At 60.8% G+C, this 18,206-nt stretch overlaps 1 protein-coding gene across 7 annotated transcripts in view; it reads left to right on the top strand.

Moving 5' to 3' along the window:
• Positions 1-14,762, top strand: part of PAK4 (p21 (RAC1) activated kinase 4) — a 44,769-nt gene extending 30,007 nt beyond the window's left edge. For 5 of the 7 annotated variants that reach the window (XM_053905961.1, XM_053905963.1, XM_053905966.1 and 2 more), the window contains 9 exons: positions 3,857-3,930; positions 5,144-5,402; positions 8,171-8,629; positions 8,844-9,281; positions 10,607-10,740; positions 10,959-11,085; positions 12,234-12,359; positions 13,192-13,326; positions 13,758-14,762. In XM_053905961.1, coding sequence (XP_053761936.1) covers positions 5,199-5,402; positions 8,171-8,629; positions 8,844-9,281; positions 10,607-10,740; positions 10,959-11,085; positions 12,234-12,359; positions 13,192-13,326; positions 13,758-13,913 — 1,779 coding nt within the window. In that variant the 5' untranslated portion in view covers positions 3,857-3,930; positions 5,144-5,198 and the 3' untranslated portion in view covers positions 13,914-14,762. Of the gene's footprint in view, positions 1-2,726; positions 2,835-3,856; positions 3,931-5,143; positions 5,403-8,170; positions 8,630-8,843; positions 9,282-10,606; positions 10,741-10,958; positions 11,086-12,233; positions 12,360-13,191; positions 13,327-13,757 lie in introns of those variants that run through there. The other 2 variants (XM_053905964.1, XM_053905967.1) reach the window with 2 other exon arrangements.
• The last annotated feature ends 3,444 nt before the right edge of the window (positions 14,763-18,206 follow it).

The following is an 18,206-nucleotide window of genomic DNA, read 5'->3' as shown; positions in this document are numbered from 1 at the left end:
AGGAGGGACTTCCCAAAGCTAGTGGGTGAAGGTCTTGACAGAAGGGTGAGTGGGAGCCACGGGTGAAAGCCCTGAGTGCAGGCCGGGGCCAGTGAGCCCTCCTCCGTGGTCCTCTTCCTGATCGAGGGGTTCGTTTGGGTGGATGTGAAAGCGAGACTGTGATCCTGTCACATCCCCTGTTCTTTTCCTGGGCCCCTGGGGTCCAGCTAGGTCAGCTCCCAGAACTGCAGCTTTATTCAGAGCCTGGGGGAGGGAAGGGGACAGGAGGCAAGGAGTTTTACACGCGCATGCGCACACACACACTCCCCAGACACAGCTTCATCCCACAAGTGGATCTTGCTCTCCCCCTGGGGCCAATTTCCATGGTGGGGAGAGTTTGGGTGGGTGGGAGGGTGGGTATCATTTTCTCCTGAAAGCTCAGAGTATAGAACCAGTGAACGCAGGGGTGACTAGAAAATCTGAAGCTTTTGCTGGGACAGGTTGGAAACCGCCTGTCCCACATGCTGAATAATTCAAAAGACTTCTTTTAATTGCAATGACCGTACGAGAGTAGAATGCAAAATGGGCCTGCGTTCTTGGGATCAGACCCTAGACTTCAGAGGCATCTGCACGCTGTCCTCCTCTATTCCCTCTGTCTGACGTTGCTGCTTCACCCGCCGCCCCTGGGTCCCAGGCACATCTCCGCCAGAGTTCCCCAGGGACGGCCCGGGCAGAGTCAGAGGTGTCCAAGCAGGGCTGTAGCGTAGTGGGTACAGATGAATCAGTTCATTCACCACAGGTTCCTTGAGCGCCTAGTGTGGGCTGGGGCCATGTTGTAGACGGGGTACACTGGGGAGGAAGACAGAAGACAGGTGCAAAGAAAAAGGCATAGAGGGAGCCGGGACAGGAGCAGGGATATTTGAGCACAGACTCGGGTAGCGGGGAGGAGGGAGGGAGCCATGTGCAGATCAGGGAGGATGAAGTTCCAGCAGGTGGGGTGACAGCCAGTGCAAAGGCCCTGAGGTGGGGACACATCTAGGGTTTGAAGAAGAGCAAGGAGGCCCATGTGGCTGGGGCAGAGTGAATGAGGGGGCAGAGGTGACAGGCCGATCAGGCCATGGGGCCACACGGAGGAGCCTTGGGGGCCAGCAGAAGGCTTAAGGAGGTCGACCCCGTAGTAGATCCCCCTGTCTTCTAGGCCCAGCTCTGCTTGGTAACCTGAGCAAGAGATTTCACCTTTGTGATCCTCAGTTTCCACATCTGCGAAGTGGGAATGAGAATAGCTGCCCCACCGAGGTCATAGGGGGTCCGGAGCTCCTCATCCGCATCTGCACAGGGTCACGGGGGCCCTCGTGGTGGTGGTAGTGACGGAAGTCCCAGAGCTGAGCCTCCGTGTGGCACATTTGGTGGCAGGGACTGGTTTGTGGACATCTTTCCTGCTTCAGATTGTCCTGCCGAAGGCTGCGGTAAAGGCAGATAAGGATGGGAGGCAGGGGCAGGAACCCCACTCTACCCTTGGGGGCCTGGGACGGGTCAGACAGGGAGTAGGGACCCTCAGCCCCAGGAAGGGTCAGGGCAGGACCTGAAGGGCAGGGTGTGGGTGTGGACTGGAGGCTTGAGTGGGAGGGAGAAAGGCTCCCTGGTGATGACGATGATGACGGAAACAATGGCGTCCCTGTGGCCCTCCGGGCAGGCCAGGCAGGGAAGAGCCTGGACTTTGGTGCCCGCCTGCCCGAGTTCAAATCCCGGATGCCCTGGACAAGGGACTTCCTCTCTCCGGGCCTCAGGCTCCCCATGTGTGAATTGGGGCCAGTCGGTCGTGAGGGCGGAATGGGACTGGGGGCAGAGGATGCCGAGCAGAGCCTGGCACACACGGACCTCCGAGGGGGCAGCCGCCTTTATTTCCGAGAACTGGCCGGGCACGGGTTTCAGGTTAACAGTCCTGGAGACTCGCGTCCCCCACTCTGCTGCCAAGCTGTGTGACCTGGGCAAGTGGACCGTGCCCTCCCCGTGCCTCGTTTTACCTTGTCTGTAACGCGTAGTGGCTGCTTCCTCGTGGGTCACGTGTGCAGATTACATGAGGGACTCCGGGCAGGGTGCTTAGAGGAGGGACCGGCACACAGTGGGTGCTCAGGTCAGTGCTGCCCACAGCTGCTTTCGGGCCAGGCGGTCAGGGCCTCGTGTTCTCACTTGTGACTCCTGTAGGAACTCCAGGAAGCAGGCACTGGCATTATTGTCTTTAACAGAGGGGGAGACCGAGGCACAGAGTGGCCGAGCGGCCGGCCCCCAGCCACACAGTGAGCCCCCGAGGTGGGTTGGTTGGCAGGGGCAGGAGCCAAGGCGGCACAGGGCACAGCAGCCGGGCTGCTCAGGGGCCTGGGGACTCGGTGGGGGCGGGGAGCCGGGCAAGGGAGCCGCCAGAGCTGGGAGCTGTCCCAGGGTGGAGCCGGGGCCTGATCATTATAAACACGGCCAGTTCCTCTGTTTGTCCCGCCCTCCATGAGGTGCCCAGAGGGAAGGGGTGGCCCCCTGGCAAATATCCGGAGGTGTGTCCTTCCATCCCCTTCCCCTGCAGGGGTCACGCGAGCAGAGGGCAGGATAAACAGGCGGGCTGCAATGCGCAAGGGTGGCTTGGGGCTTCTGGGGAGGGTTCTGAGTTGGCTGTCCCACCTTGCAGGCTGCCTCCCGCGTGCCCTGTCTCCGTGCTGAGCTCCTCCCACCTCAGGGTCCGCCCCTCCCTCTCCCGGATTTAGTGAGGGGTCACGTGGCTAATCTTATGCCCCTGGAGTGACTTGGTGCCTCGGGCTGTGGGCTGCTGGGTGGAGGATGGGTAGGGCTGCGTGAGAGAGGCCAAGGTGAGGTTGAGGCTGGGCCTGGGGCCCGGTTGGGGCACCTCTGGGAACACAGTGAGGAGGCGGAGGCGAGGCTCCGGGGTGACAGCAGGGAGGATGGGGGAAGGTCCGGCCGTGGGGACAAGGAGAGGTCGGGTGCCAGGAAGGGGGGGACAGCCGAGGGCAGAGAGGCTGGAGAGCCCGGACAGGGATGGAAGTCTCCCGGGAAGGATGGGCAGGGGTCAGTGGGCTGGAACGGGGGAGAGACATCGAAGGGGCTCCTGGCTTGGTTGGGGTCAGAGAAGGGAAAGAGGCAGGGGCAAAGGGGCACCCGCCCTGGCCAGGGCTTTCACAGCCCACTTCCTGGCAGCCAGGGGCCCCAGAGCAAGCTGGGAAATTGGACCTGCTCGGGGAGCCCTGGCCAGATCTGGCTGTGGCCACCTGCTGCCCAGGAGGCCCGACCGGTTGAGACAGGTTGTCTGCTGGGTCCCCACCCCCTCCCACTGGGCTCCTGCTACCAGACCGGTTCTCCCAGATGGCTACCCACTGATGGTCCTACCTCTGGGCTAGGGGTGGCAGCCTGTTCTAACCTCACAGAGCTGCTCCCACAGGAGAAGAACAGGGAGGGAGGAGAACCGGGGGCTGAAGGGCCGCATCCCAGGCACGCTTGAGAGTGTCCTCATTAGGTCACAAGACTTACTAAGCTTGGGGCCGACCCTGTGTCAGGCACCGTGCCAGGCTCTGGCGGGCCAGCATGAACCAGACGGAGATCCCCGCCCAGTGCATTTCCCCTCATCCTCTGGGCCTTCGTTCACACGGGCTCTCTTCTGGGAAGCCTCCCCTGACCCCCACCCTACCATCCTTCACGCCAGTCTGGTACTCCCTGACTCCAGCCCTGACCGCTCTGGGCTGTCAGAGGGCTATCTTGGTCACCACTGTGTCCCCGCATCAACCAGTACGTGACTGGGCACAGAGGAGTGGGTTATTGGTGAATGAATGAATGAATGAATGAATGAATGAATGAATGTTTTCTTCCCATTTTACAGATGAGTAACTCGAGGCCCCAAGAGGAGACGTCACCTGCCCGAGGGCACTTCTAGCACAGCCAGCATCAAACCAGGTCTGTGGGACTCTGGGGCCCATGTGTGGGACAGGGGAGCAGGACCCGGGGCCCTTCCTCCCTCAGACACTGCAAGGAATACTACTCACGAGAGTCACACACGTGGACAAGGCCCTCGCTCCACGCCCGGCTCCGCTCCTGTTAACTCAGTTAATCCTCACAGCAGCCCTGTGCGGGTTGATCCGAGGCACAGAGAGGTCAAGTCACTTGCCCAAGGTCACACATAGTAAGTGGCAGAGAGAGATTTGTGCTCTGGCCATTTGACTCCCCTTGCCCTCATCGTCCTGGTCTCCCTGTGGGACACTGCGATCTGCGCATCTCCCCTACAGCCCCTTTGGTTGTCAAACTGGCTTTCATTGAGCATTTATGCCTTGCCTGGTACTGTGCTAAGTATTCACCTGGAGACCACGGCCCCTAAAGGCGGGCGTGGTTTTGTCTGCTCGTATCTGCTGCACAGAACTTTCCCCATTGTGTGAACTCACTTCGGTGAGTCTCGGTCCCTTCATCTAAAAAGTGGGAGTGTTGCGGTGAGACTCCTAGGGGTCGCGCATAGGACAGGGACTGTGATTGGGTAGGTAGCCAAAAATGTGTGGGGTTAGCCCAGATTCCGGGCTGGGAAAGCAGAGGTGGCTGAGGCCAGGCCTTTAGGAATCGGTCACTGAGCACACTCTGTGTGCCTGGCATGGTTCTGGGAATGGGGTGGGACACAGAGACACTGGGCAGGTGAGACCTGGCCTGTGGTGCTGATATTCCGGTGCTGACGGGTATAGACACGGAGCTAGTAAACACAAGAACAGTGGAATTTCCAGACGTTAAACGTGTTATGAAGTGATACCATGGAAGGCTAGTGGGGTGGTCTTTTACTTGAAGATTCACCAACAACTCCGAGACTTGAAGGAGGGGAAGGAGGGAGCCATGTGTGGATACTGGGGAATAGTGTCCCAGGGGGAGGGAACAGCCAGTGCAAAGGCGCTGAGGGTTGAAAACCAGTGTGAGCGTAAACAAAGGGGAGGTGACAAGGGCAGGTTGTGTGGGGTGGGCCACCGGGAGGACTCGGCTGAGGGCTCTGAGCGGGGGCAGGTGTCCGCAGGGTCCCTCGGGCTGCATGTGGGAGACGGGAGACCAGGGAGGAGACGAGGACGGACAGGACCAGGGCAGGGCCGGAGGAGCAGAGAGGACTGGGCGGGTTCTGGTGAGTGGCCCCCTCCCGCAGGCCTGCTGATAGGAGCCCCAGTCTGCGCCCTCGTGGTGCCGAGAGCCTCAGCGCCATGTTTGGGAAGAAGAAGAAGCGGGTAGAGATCTCCGCGCCATCCAACTTCGAGCACCGCGTGCACACGGGCTTTGACCAGCATGAGCAGAAGTTCACGGGGCTGCCCCGCCAGTGGCAGAGCCTGATCGAGGAGTCGGCCCGCCGGCCCAAGCCCCTCGTGGACCCCGCCTGCATCACCTCCATCCAGCCCGGGGCTCCCAAGGTAGGCCAGCGCCCACCTCCACCCCTCCTGCCCCACACCGTCCCCCCACGGCGCCCCCGGCCCTCAACCCCACGCTTGATCGACACATCCCAACCGTCCGCCCCAATCCTCGTCCCTCCCCCCCCGCCCCGTGCCGACCTTTCACTCCTCCACCCGCTGATCCCTCCCCTTGCCTCTCAACACTGACCGCTACCTTGACCCCTGCAGCAGCCCCCCACACCAGCCTCCGAGTCCTGCTCCTCTCCCTGGGCTCCATGCCCCTGTCCCCAGTACCAGAAACTTGTCCTGGGGCGAGGGACAAGATTCCCCCCCCCCCCATCCCCCATGGTCAGGGCTAGGCTCCGAGGAGCTGCTGACCCAGCCCCACAGTCCCGGCCAGCTTCTGGAGGACACCTGAGCTGAGCCCTGAGGGACGCGAAGGAGTCATTGTGCCAAATGGAGAGGAGGCTCGGCTTTTAGTGGAGGAAACGGTCCAAGTGAAGCCTTGGGGGTCTTTCAGTTTGGGGCTTTGGTTTCCTGCCACCTTGGGCAAAAGGGTGGAGTTGGGATTTGAACGGAGGTCTTTTTCCAAGGCCTGTGCTCTTAAGCCCTTTCCTGTCTGCGTGGTCCAGGCGCCCAGGCGTGGCCCGCGGTGAGGCTGGCCCGGTGGTGGCAGGGCGTGAGCCTGCCCGGCCCGGGAAGCTGGCTTCGGAGCGTGGACTTCACCCCAAGGGCAGTGGAAACCAGGAAGGGCCGGGGGCCAGGGGCATGCAGCCAGGGTTGTTCTAGGGGCGGAGATGGGTGTGCCCGTCCGCGGGCCCAGCGCCTGGGGACAGGCCTGCAGCTGACTCATCCTCTCCTGGTGCCCGGCCCCTGCCTGGCGGGAGGGCGCCCTTAGTGATCCGCGTGGCATGGCGGGTGGGGACACAAGGGCGGACGCTCACCAGGATGACAGGAATCTCCATCCGGTGGCCCACCGAGGTGTGAGGGCATCCCACGCAGGCCTTTTGAATACTTTGAAGTCTTTGCCACCGCTTAAAGCAGCCGAGGCTTCACCTCCGGATCTTTATTTCTGGCTCTCCTGGGCCCCACGCAGCCCCCCTCAGTTCTACCCCTGGCTGGTCCCGTGGCCCCTGGAGCACTGGCTGTGGCCTCCCCGGGGGAGGCCCTACAGTCTAGCCCCTGCTTAGCCTGTCGGCCGTGAGCCCTGCCAGGAGGATGAGGTGCCTGGTCGTAATTCATGCTGGTGTTCGCTGCCCTCGGCTGGGAATCTCTCCAGTCCTCCCGGGCCCTCCCCCAACCCCCAGGGACTTAGCCTCTTATCCCAGTGCCAGAGTCTGAGCGGATATCTACCTTCTTCACTGGGCTCCTGGGCAGGGCCCGCTTCTGCGCTGGTAGCCAGGCCCAGGAGAGGCAGGGGCAGGGGCGCTGCGGCCTGTAGGTGGCTTTTGTGTCATGGTGTTTTCTGCACAGTAGAGGCAGCTCCGGCCTGAGGCTGCCTGGCCGCCCTGGGCCCGCGTCCCCGCATAGCAGTGACTGACTGATAGCAGAGGGATGGGGGTGCTTCTCTGCTCCCCGCGGCCTCCTCCCAGCCCCCCTCACTCACTCACCAGTTCAGCCAGTGTTTACCGAGCACTGTCTGCATACATCCCAGACACTGTTCTAGGCGCTGAGATGTGCAAGAGCACAAAAACAGGAAAAGACAGGAGCTGCCTTCGTGAACGTTGCACTGGGAGTGCAGGCGATGGTCAGCTTATGAGTGCTTCGTGTCTGCTGGTTTTGAGTACTCCAGAGAAAAAAGAAGGCAGGGAACGGGGAACAGGGAGGGTTAGGGGCAGGCATTTTAGACTGCGGGTGGTCAGCAAAAGCTTCCCTCTGAGACGCCGAGCAAGCCTGAAAGAGGGAAGGGAAGGAGCTGTGGGCATACTTGAGGGGAAAGATGTTCTAGGAAGAGCGGACAGTCAGTGCAAAGGTCCTGAGGTGGGAGCGTGCCTGGTATGTTTGAGGAGGCCTATGTGTCTGGAGCTGAGTGGGGGCTGGGGGAATCCTGGAGGCCTTGACTCAGTACTCGAGGGAAGAGGTGGCCATGGCCCGGATCGGGGTGGACTTGGCAGGTGAGGCTTGGGTGGATTCAGGACACACTCTGGGTCCACCGGGCCCTCGTGGGAATTTGCATTTGCCCCCGCTGCTCCTGGGGCACTCTTGCCCTGCGCTTCGGGCCCGGTCCTTCCCGACTCTCCCTGTCCTCCACCCTCGGCTTCCAGGGAACCCAAGAGTGTGGTTTTGGGGTTGACGGCCCTCATGGGCTGCAAGGGAGGAGGAGGTCCGAGCTGTGCCTGGCCCTAGCTAGCATCCTGTAATTTTCGGCTCTCCGGGGCTGATTATGGGGTGGTGTGGGCTCTGCACTCCTTCCCCTCCGGCTCACAGGGCAGAGGCCTGCTCCCAGCCTGGAGAGCAGAAGACAGGGAGTGCTTCTCAGGGGGCCCAGCCAGCCCAGGGGCCACAGCCTGCCCTGTGGGAGGTTAATCCTCCAGCTCTCCTCTGGCGGTAGACAGACAGATAGACAGACAGACAACTCACTGGTATGGGAGGGGCTGCAGCCTCCCCCCCCCCCCCGCCGGTGCCTCCCCCAACTGCCCGGCCCCATCATCACCCCATGGCATTTCTTCATTCCGTCTCTGTCTTGTCTTTGTGTGTGTTGTGTCGTGCTGTCCTTGTGTGTCGGATCCACGTCCTGTGTCCTCCTCTTCCTTGCCCGGCCCCCATCCCGCCATTGCCCCGGACCCCAGACCATCGTGCGGGGCAGCAAAGGCGCCAAGGATGGGGCCCTCACGCTGCTGCTCGACGAGTTTGAGAACATGTCGGTGACACGCTCCAACTCCCTCCGGAGAGACAGCCCGCCGCCACCTGCCCGAGCCCGCCAGGAAAACGGGATGCCCGCAGAGCCGGCCAGCACGGCCAGAGGGGCCCCAGAGAAAGCGGGCGGCCAAGGCCGGGTCGCCGGTCGCGGCGAGGCGGGTGGCGGCAGTGGTGACAGGCGGCGGGCGGGGCCAGAGAAGAGGCCCAAGTCTTCCAGGGAGGGCTCGGGGGGACCCCAGGAGTCCTCCCGGGATAAACGCCCCCTCTCTGGGCCTGACGTCGGCACCCCCCAACCTGCCGGTCTGGCCAGTGGGGCAAAAGTGGCAGCTGGTCGGCCCTTTAACACGTACCCGAGGGCCGATACGGACCACCCGTCCCGGGGTGCCCAGGTAACCAATCCCCCTGCCCCAGGACCTCCCGCCGTCCCTTTTTCCAAAGCTTCCCCTGTTCCCCACCCACCAACCCCAACCTGTGCCCAGCCCACTGTCCATCTCCATCCTGACCGCCATGTGTCTGTCCCGCAGCCAGGGCCCCTGTCCTGCTCAGGGAGCAGAGCTGGCCCCTGTCCCCTCCACTGACAGCTGCCTCTCTTTTCTGTTGCAGGGGGAGCCTCACAACCTGGCCCCCAATGGGCCGTCGGCAGGGGGCCGGGCTGTCCCCCAGTCCTCCTCCTCCCGGCCTCCCACCCGAGCCCGTGGACCCCCCAGCCCAGGAGTGCTGGGCCCCCATGCCTCCGAGCCTCAGCTGGCCCCCCCGGCCCGCCCCGTCACCACCCCCGCCGTCCCCCCCGCCCCTGGGCCCCCCGGGCCCCGCTCGCCACAGCGGGAACCCCAGCGAGTATCCCACGAGCAGTTCCGGGCCGCCCTGCAGCTGGTGGTGGACCCCGGCGACCCTCGCTCCTACCTGGACAACTTCATCAAGATCGGCGAGGGCTCCACGGGCATCGTGTGCATCGCCACCGTGCGCAGCTCGGGCAGGCTGGTGGCCGTCAAGAAGATGGATCTGCGCAAGCAGCAGAGGCGCGAGCTGCTCTTCAATGAGGTGGGCCTCGGGCCCCCTCCTGTCCCCTCCTGTCCCCGCCGTCACCCTCCTCTTGGAGTCCTCCACCAGTGGGTTTCGAGGCCCGTTCTGGGCCAGCCCCTGTAAGGGTGGGGATGGGAGAAGGCCGTTCAGGGCTGGGGTTCCCTGGGGCTGGGTTCTGGGCCTATCCCCTCTCCTTACTCCTCACACCTCCCCGGGCTGTCCCCTCTGCGCCCCCGTACCCCCCGCTGCATCTCTGTCCCGTTACTGGCCTTCTCTGAGCCCCAGGCCCCTCACAACCTCCCAGACTGGCCCCAGGGTCCCAGCCCTGCCCCTTCCCGGGTCCCCTGTCTCAGAGAGGTCCCACCCTCCCTGACCCCAGCTCAGAGCTCTGGCCCCTCCTCGTCTCCCAGCCCATCAGCCCCTGCGTAGCCCCAGCCTCTCCCTCTTGGCTCTGCCCGGCCTTCCCCTCTTGGGCGCCCCCTGGGCATTCCCCACACAGCCGCTAAAGGGCTCTTTTTGACATGTGACACGTGAGACTATCCCATGCCCGCGCCCCACCCCTCAGTGTCCTCAGGATGAAGGCCTGGCCTCTTGGCCGAGCATTTGAGGTCCAGCCCCCACCTAGGCCCTTGGTTCTGTCCAGCCTCTGGCTTTGGCTCTTGTGGCGTCTGCCAGGGAGCTTGTGACAAAGGCAGACTCCCGGCTCCTTCCCCAGAGGAAGCAGGCCCCGGACTCTGATGCAGGAGTCCCAGGACGGCAGGCCTGGAGGTGGTCTAAACTGTGGCTTTTGCCTCCCCGTCTCAGTACTCCTCAGCTGTCCCCATGACCCTTCCCCTGGCCCCCCAACATTACAGGGCTCCAGCTGCACCGGGAGCTATTCAGCGGGACCCCTGCAAGCGGCGTGTTCCCACCCCAACCCCCGGCTTTGCCTCGCTAGGCCCTCTGCCCCTGAAGTCCATCCCCCCCAGCCTTTTATTCTGACCTTGGCTGATAACCCGCTTGTGCTGAGGTCTCATCCCGGTGCGTAGATGTTCTCTTCCCGAGTCCCTCTCCCAACACCAGCCTGGTCATCAGGGCCACTCAGAGACCAGCTCAGGACTGGTCAGAGAGCAGGATCCGAAACTGGGGTGTGGGGGGGCGCCCCCCCACCACGCAGGCATCAGGCCTCAAGCTGCCGTTGGGGTCTGTTGGCTTTGGCACTGGGGCAGGCGGTCCAGGATGACCCTGGTGAGCGGGAGTGACAGGTGGGACTGGGCCTGCGGCATGGCGGGGCCCAAGCCCGGGGCGGGAGAGGAGGCGGGAGGGTGGCCCTCCCCACCCCGCTGACCCAGCCCGGTGCCCAGGTGGTGATCATGCGGGACTACCAGCACGAGAACGTGGTGGAGATGTACAACAGCTACCTGGTCGGGGATGAGCTCTGGGTGGTGATGGAGTTCCTGGAGGGCGGCGCCCTCACCGACATCGTCACTCACACCAGGTACCGCCAGGCAGCTGGACCCCGGCGGGCACCCAGCCTGCTGCCTCCCCAGGCTCTCCAGCGGGAGCTGCGTCCCCTCAGACCTGTCCCACGACAGGATGAAGTCCCCTCGGACCCCTTGGGGCGGGGCCGCGTCTCGGGGCCGGGAGGGCCGCGTCCCCCTCGGACCCCCGGCCGGGGCCCTGTCTGCCCCAGTCGCTGACCCCCATCCCGCGCAGGATGAATGAGGAGCAGATTGCCGCCGTGTGCCTGGCCGTGCTGCAGGCCTTGTCTGTGCTCCACGCGCAGGGCGTCATCCACCGCGACATCAAGAGTGACTCCATCCTGCTGACCCACGACGGCAGGGTGAGGAGCAGGGTGGCTCGGGCTTCCCCCGCCTCTCCCCAGTTCTCCCCACCTCTCCCCAGCTCTCCTCTGCTCCGAGGGTATCTCTGATCCCGGGTTCAGTGGCTCAAGGAGCAGTAAGTTTGCGCCTCATGCAACAGTCCGGAGTCGGGTCCGGGGCGGTGGGGGGCTCCGCTCACGCATCCACGGGGGGCCTGGGCTGGCGGAGTCTGCCTTCAGCACAGGATGCTGGAACTGTGGTCTCGCATTGGGCCCAAAGAGGGGAGAGGGCGTCTGAGTGGCCGGCCACTGCTCTCGGCCATACGCTTCCTCCTCCACCAAGAAACTGTTCCTAGCAGAGCACCCAGAGGTGGGCTGTCGACCGCCATCCCGCCTCCCATCTTCTGGACCGACGCTCCAAATTTGAGGTCCACGGATGAGCCTCCCGGGGCCCAGAACCTGCATTTATATTTTTAAGAGTAGATGTGATTTTCAGCGGGAGGGGGTCCTTGACTTTCACCAAAATCTTGTTGGTGATTCGCCTGTCCTCCCCCAGGAAGGTTAAGCCATTCCAGTAGAGGTAGGGGTGGGAGCGGGCCCTGTTTCACTGGGAGTCTCAATTGAAATCCACCAACCCCTAAAGCCGTCTGCAGACATGTTTGGGGGACATCTGGGAGCCTGAAATTGTGTGCACGCCGTGTGCGTATATTTCCTCGGGGTGAGAAGATCCACACATACCCTCAAGAATCTGAAGGGGGCTCGTGGCTCCAAAACAGGTGAAAATCCGTGGTTCTGGGAACGTGGTTGTTGCCACGTGGGCCACACCCCTCCTGCCCTCGTGGGCAGGGCTGTGCCCCTCTCACCTAAAGATGTGCTCCCTCCAGGGACACCGGGGCCCAGGGCATGGGCCTCTGGAGCCAGCCGTGATCTCCGCCCCCATGAAGCATCTGTAACCTGTAAGGCTTGGGCCACTTCCTGCAGGAGTCCCAGGGCAGACCCTGTCAGGGAGGCAGAAGGTGTGATCCTGGGGAGGTGACACACCTGAGGGCCCCCTGCTGGCAGATGGTGGAGCCACTCAGTGGTCTGGCTCTAACCTCCAGGCTGCAGGTGGACACCGCTCACTCCCCCCTCCAGCACTTCTGACCCCCGCTGCCTGTGCCCTGTTGCAGGTGAAGCTGTCGGACTTTGGGTTCTGTGCCCAGGTGAGCAAGGAGGTACCACGGAGGAAGTCACTGGTCGGCACGCCCTACTGGATGGCCCCAGAGCTCATCTCTCGCCTCCCCTATGGGCCAGAGGTAACCCGGAGGTGGCCCGGTTGTCCGGCTGTCGGCCCTGGCGTACAGCGTGACGGTCCGAAACAGCTGGAGTGCTGGGGGCGGGGTGGGGCTCAGTCTGGGAAGTGGGTCACCAGGGATGGGCTTGTGGGAGAGGACGTAGGCACGCATGTGCTCTGCGCATTCGTCCCTGATTGGGTGCTAGTTCGGAGCCACGCCCAGGGCTGTGAGTGACAAAACCAGCTCAAATGGTTAGCTGGGTCTGGGTCCCAAGAACTGTGAAGTTGGGCATGGTGACCGGCTTCGGGCCCAGCCATCCATGAGCTCTGTCCGTCCCCAGCCCCGACTGCTTCGGCGTGGTCCTCAGTCAGGCGGGCACCCCCCCTGTTGGAGCAGAGCTGGCCCAGCCCCTCGGTACATGGCCACGTCCCCACCCCACGAGCGTCGCTGTTTTCCCGGATATTAATCTTAGAATTGACTCTGATTGGCTCTGCTTGGGTCATGTGCCTATTCCTGAACCAGTTACTATGTCCCACCTGTGCCGATTGGGCCCCCTGGTCCGGGACCCCAGGATGCTCTGCAGAGGGAGGGAGGGTGGGTTGCTCCCCCGAGGAGACCTGGGCGTGGTTAGCAGAAAAGTGAGGGGTGCTGCGTGCGCAGAACCCTTCGAGGGCTCCCTGCGGGAAGAGTGTGTGGGTCTGGCAGGGTGGGTGCCAGAGCGGGTGTTCAGGGCCCAAGGACCCCAGTCACAAAGAGGCAAAGGCAGAAGCAGGGCCCCTCCCCACCTCCGCGGCTTCCCCCAGCACCAGCCGGTCCCTGCATAGCTCAGCCCTACTGTCCTTCCCCACTACAGGTGGACATCTGGTCTCTGGGGGTGATGGTGATCGAGATGGTGGATGGGGAGCCCCCCTACTTCAACGAGCCACCCCTCAAAGCCATGAAGATGATTCGGGACAACCTGCCTCCTCGACTGAAAAACCTGCACAAGGTGGGCCCCGCCCGGCAGGCAGGTGGTGTAGGGGAGAGGACGCTCTGTGCTGAGCTCCCCATCCCCTACCCCCGCGGGTCCCCTGAGCCCTCACCGACCGTCCCACAGTGGTTGTGCTTAGGCTGGCCTGGCTGAACACACACAGCATAGCCAGGTGCAGGAGAGGAGCCTTCCTGGTAAGGGAGAGGTGCCCCCAGGGCTCAGCTGCGGTCACCTCCTTACAGACCTTGAAAATGCAGAAGAAATGAGCCCCTGGTTGGATTTGTTGCTCCCCCCGGGGCCCGACCCTAGTACCCATGGGACCTCCTGGCCCCCTCCCTGGGCAGTGGGTATTGTCATCCCATTTGACAGAGGAGCACGGAGGCCCAATGGCAAGTGAGCGGTGGAGCTGGCACTCAGATCCCCCGACTGTCTCCCTCTCTTCCCCACAGGTGTCCCCGTCCCTGAAGGGCTTCCTGGACCGCCTGCTGGTGCGTGACCCGGCACAGCGGGCCACGGCGGCTGAACTCCTGAAGCACCCGTTCCTGGCCAAAGCGGGCCCGCCCTCCAGCATCGTGCCCCTCATGCGCCAGAACCGCACCAGATGAGGCCCAGTGCCCTGTCCCTGAACCAAAGAGCCCCTGGGGTCACCCCTGCCCTGCCGCAGGCCAGTAGGGGGCCGGCCCCCACTCCTCAGCCTGGGAGACACTCCATGTGGCACCGCCCTTCTTGCTGGGGGTGGGGGGGTGTGCAGGACCCTACTACTGAACTCCAGTTTTGATTTTGTGACTTTTGAAAAAACACAGGGACTCGTGGGAGCACGTGAGGATCCCAGGACCCCCACCCTCGGGGACAGGCCCTCCCTGTGTCTTCCTGTCTCCAGGAAGGATGGGCAGCCCCCCATCACTGGAAGTCATCTGCAGTGGGGGCTGCTGTGGGTGGAGAGAACACTACGAAAGGTGTGTGTCTGCGTGCGTGTGCTCACGGGTGTGCATGTGTGCGCGCGTGTGCATGTGCGGAAGGTCCATCCGCTCTGTCCTCCAGCCTGCGAGTGGGTATCGCTGAGACCTTACCTAGCATACAGCGCAGCCCCCTGTCCCCGCCTGAGCCATTGTGGGGGCGGTCATGAATGTCTGAAGAGTGGCCTTTTCCCCAAGTCCTGCACCCCCTTTCTGTGGCTGGATGGGGAGACGGGGGTCAGGGCTTCCTGCCCATCCCCAGCCTCTGCAGAAGACGACTACTGCGCCTGGACAGCCTCCTCTTTTCTAGAAGTCTATTTATATTGTCATTTTATAACACTCTAGCCCCTGTCCCGACTTGGGGACGGATGGCCCCTGTCTTGTGGGGCAGCATCAGGGACAGAACCACCACTTGAAGAATCAGGTTCCTGTCCCCTTGGAGCCGCCCCACCCTCCCCTCCCTCGAGTTAGTTTTACAATTAAAATGTTTTCTTGTTTTGTGTGTGTGTGTGTGTGTGTGTGTGTGTGTGTGTGTGTGTAGCCCCACCCCCACCCCCACCCAGGCCGGCTTGGTGTGGAATTGGGAGGGGTTGGGGTGGAGAGAGGGCAGCCTCTGCGGGAGTTCGGGTCAAAGAAGCCAGTAGCACCCCCCTGACCAGGGGCCCGGATTCGCTCCCCGCCCCTGCCTGCCAACGGCCAGGTTCCCGGAGCCCATGTGCCACGACCACCAGTTTGCCAAATCTGAGATTTGCTGGAAACTTGTTTCAAAGGTTGTCTTGAGCACGTCCAGTGGATGGAAATGATCCTTGATGAGTTGACGTTCGAGTAAATTGACCATTCAGAAAATCGGTCAGCGGGCAGGTGGGCTTTTGAGGAATCGGTGGAGGCAGATGGATCCTGAGTGGCCAGCTGGAAGCTACTCCATTGGCCAAAGACTTCCCTCCACATCAGGGTCCCGGTGGGGGCTGAGCCTGGGTCTCCACAAGGGGCGAAAGCCATTGGCTGACGTCACGATAACCGCGCTGCCTCTGAATCCTGGTCACTGACCGCCCTGGGCTGGTCCTGGGCTTGCCTGCGCGCATCTTCCCAGGAACCCAGGAAGTGGTGGGGGCGGCAGCACGGGGGGAGCCAGTCGCATCACCATTGGCACCCGGGACCTCAGCCTGGTTTGTAGGCACGAAGTATGTAGAGATTCCAGCTCGGGCCACACCTCCTCTTCCCCACGGTCACATGACACCCCCTCCTCCGCCCCCAGCATCCCTCTCCTCGGGCCCTGAGCTCCCCAAGGATGGGGCACCGTGTCTGTGATCCGGGCCGGCCAGGAACACGCACTGAGGCTAGATGGGGAATCGGGTCGAAACCTACCAAGGGCGACAGCTGTTGCCGAACGTGTGAATGTGTTGGAGTCTGGGTGGAGCTGTTAGGTCCCTGGGAAGAGCCAAAATTGGTATAAGGAGGAATGGAAAACAGGAAAAGTCCAAAGTAACACACACCCCCGTCCCCCGCCAAACACACACTAACGAAAAAGCTTGGAGCTTAAATGCTTTTACAAATGAGTTCTACCAGACTTGGATCCAGTAATTCCTACCTGGTACAGTTTGTTCCAGGAAACAGAAAAAAGATAGAAACCCCCACTCATTTTAGGAGGCTGGTAAGCCTGTGATTCTAAAACCAGCGAAGGACGGTGAAGAACAGAGCCGCCGTGCTCACAGCCTGAGTGCCTTGTTTCCCTGGGGCCCCCGGGGCCTCTCCGGGACAGGCCACTGCAGGTGAAGGACGGGAAGTCCCTTGTAGGGCCATTACATGGTGGAGGCGACCCAGCTGTGATTGTCCCCTTCAGTCACCATCACTGCAGTTTAAAGAATGGTTTGGGGTGGCCTTGAGGATGTCTCTGCAGGCCCTGTGCCCCCATCCTGCTGTCCTGCCTCCGCAGAAGGGGCTCCTGTGACATCAAAGGCCTCTAGTTGTCTCAAACAAGAGATTTAATACAGGGGATTAGTTACAAAAGTATTGGGAAGTCTGTGGGAGCCAACAGGGCCAGTAACCCGGCCATGTGTGGGGCTAGAGGAACAGAAGGGCTCCAGTGGCACCACCAGAATCCCGGAAGTCCCCTCGTGCCTCTGCTGCTGGGGGAACAGGGGTTCTTCCAGCTTCCCGCCCCCCAGCACCGGTGCCTCCTTCAGGCAGAACCCTACTGACCCCAGCTCACAAGGGGGTCCGTGCAAGTTAGTTCTTCAGGCTTCCAGCCTCGGCAGGACAGGGGAGCACTCAAGGGCAAGTGTGGCACAGTCACAGCCGGCCTCTGAGTCGACCTGGTGCCACGCAAGCAGCGAGGGTTACCTCGCTCAGCTCCAGCAGGGGGTGCTGTGCTCTAAACTGCAAAGGCCTGGGAGGGGGAAGTCAGGATGTATTAGCCTGTAGGTCAAAGGCATGTTTAACAAAAACCCAAGATGAGTGAGTGAAACAAGTCAGACCAATGGTTGTCCCAAGTGTGGTTCCCAGACCAGCAGCATCCCTGGGAACTTGCTGGGAATGCAAATTCCCAGCCCCCCACCCCCCTTCCCCGCCCCGGTTGAATCAGTGGTCCAGAGGACTGGAAGAGGTGGGCACTCCCCTTTAAGGACATGACCAGAGGTTGCACCATTGCCTCATTGGCCAGAGTTTAGTCACATGGTTTCCTCCAGTGGCTAGGGAGGCTGGGAAATGTAGTCTTTATTCTGGGCAGCTGTGTGTCTGGCTAAAAAGTCTATTAGTGTAGAATTGTGATTCTCCACCTCTCCTGTTCACTAGACTCACTGGGCTTCTCCGGAGAACCCAGAGGCCGACCCACGTGTATTCAGGAGCTTAATATACAATAAGGATGGCCCCACAAAGCAACGAGGGAAAAATAGTTTAATAATAGTGTTGGGGAAATTGGTTCATTTTCTGGAGATAAAAGAAAACTGAACTCCGTACCTAACACCACAACAAAACTCTAGATCTGTGCTGTCTGGGGCAGTAGCCGCTAACCACATTTGGCTATTTAATTCTTTTAATTAATGAAGCCAAATGAAGCATTCCGTGCTGTGGCTGCGGTAGCCACATTTGACATCCTCAATTGCCACTTTTAACCAGTGCTACTAATTTGATGATATAGATATGAAAGCTTTCCATTATCTGAGTTCTATTGGACAAGGTTTCTCTGATGGATTCAGCATCCTCTGAAAAACTATAAAGGTGACAGAGGAAAATACTTGGTGACCAGGAGCAGAGAAGAACTTAAAACTCCATTGGAACAAATTGTAAAGTAAAAAAAAAAAAAAAAAAAATTAATTTGACTATGTTAAAATTTAAAGCTTTTGTTCAAGGAAGGACATCATGGGCAAATGTAACAGGTTTCAGAATGGGAAGAAATATTTGCAAAGTCTAACATGGAGATTTGTGTGTGTGTGTGTGTGTGTGTGTGTGTGTGTGTGTGAGAGAGAGAGAGAGAGAGAGAGAGAGAGAGAGAGAGAAGAGCGTGTGAGCGAGCAGGGCAGAGGGAGAGAGCGAGAATCCCAAGCAGGCTCCATGCTGAGTGTGGAGCCCAACTTGCGTCTCCACCCAAAACCCTGGGATCATGACCTGAGCTGAAATCAAGAGACACTCAACTGACTGAGCCACCTAGGTGCCCCGAGAAGATTTTTTTTTAATGAGAAAAAGAGTGACCCAAATAGGAAAATGGGCAAATGGTATAAACAGGCAACTTATAGAAGAAAAAAAATTAAAAAAACACAAAAGACCAATCAGGGTGTGTACAAGAGCACAAACTCAATGGTAATTAGAGGAAGACAACTTTCAACAACAAGTTGTCACAAGTCTGCTAAAATTAGAGTGTGGTTTAGTCTGATGAAGTAAGTATTGCACATATGTATCTCCCAATAATTCTGCCTCTGGGTGACTTCCCAAAGAAATCATGGGACC

This window comes from Panthera pardus, unplaced genomic scaffold (genome assembly GCF_024362965.1).
Source record: "Panthera pardus isolate Hobbes unplaced genomic scaffold, ASM2436296v1 HiC_scaffold_18, whole genome shotgun sequence".
Lineage (NCBI taxonomy): Eukaryota > Metazoa > Chordata > Mammalia > Carnivora > Felidae > Panthera > Panthera pardus.
This window is presented reverse-complemented; position numbering and strand designations above follow the sequence as displayed.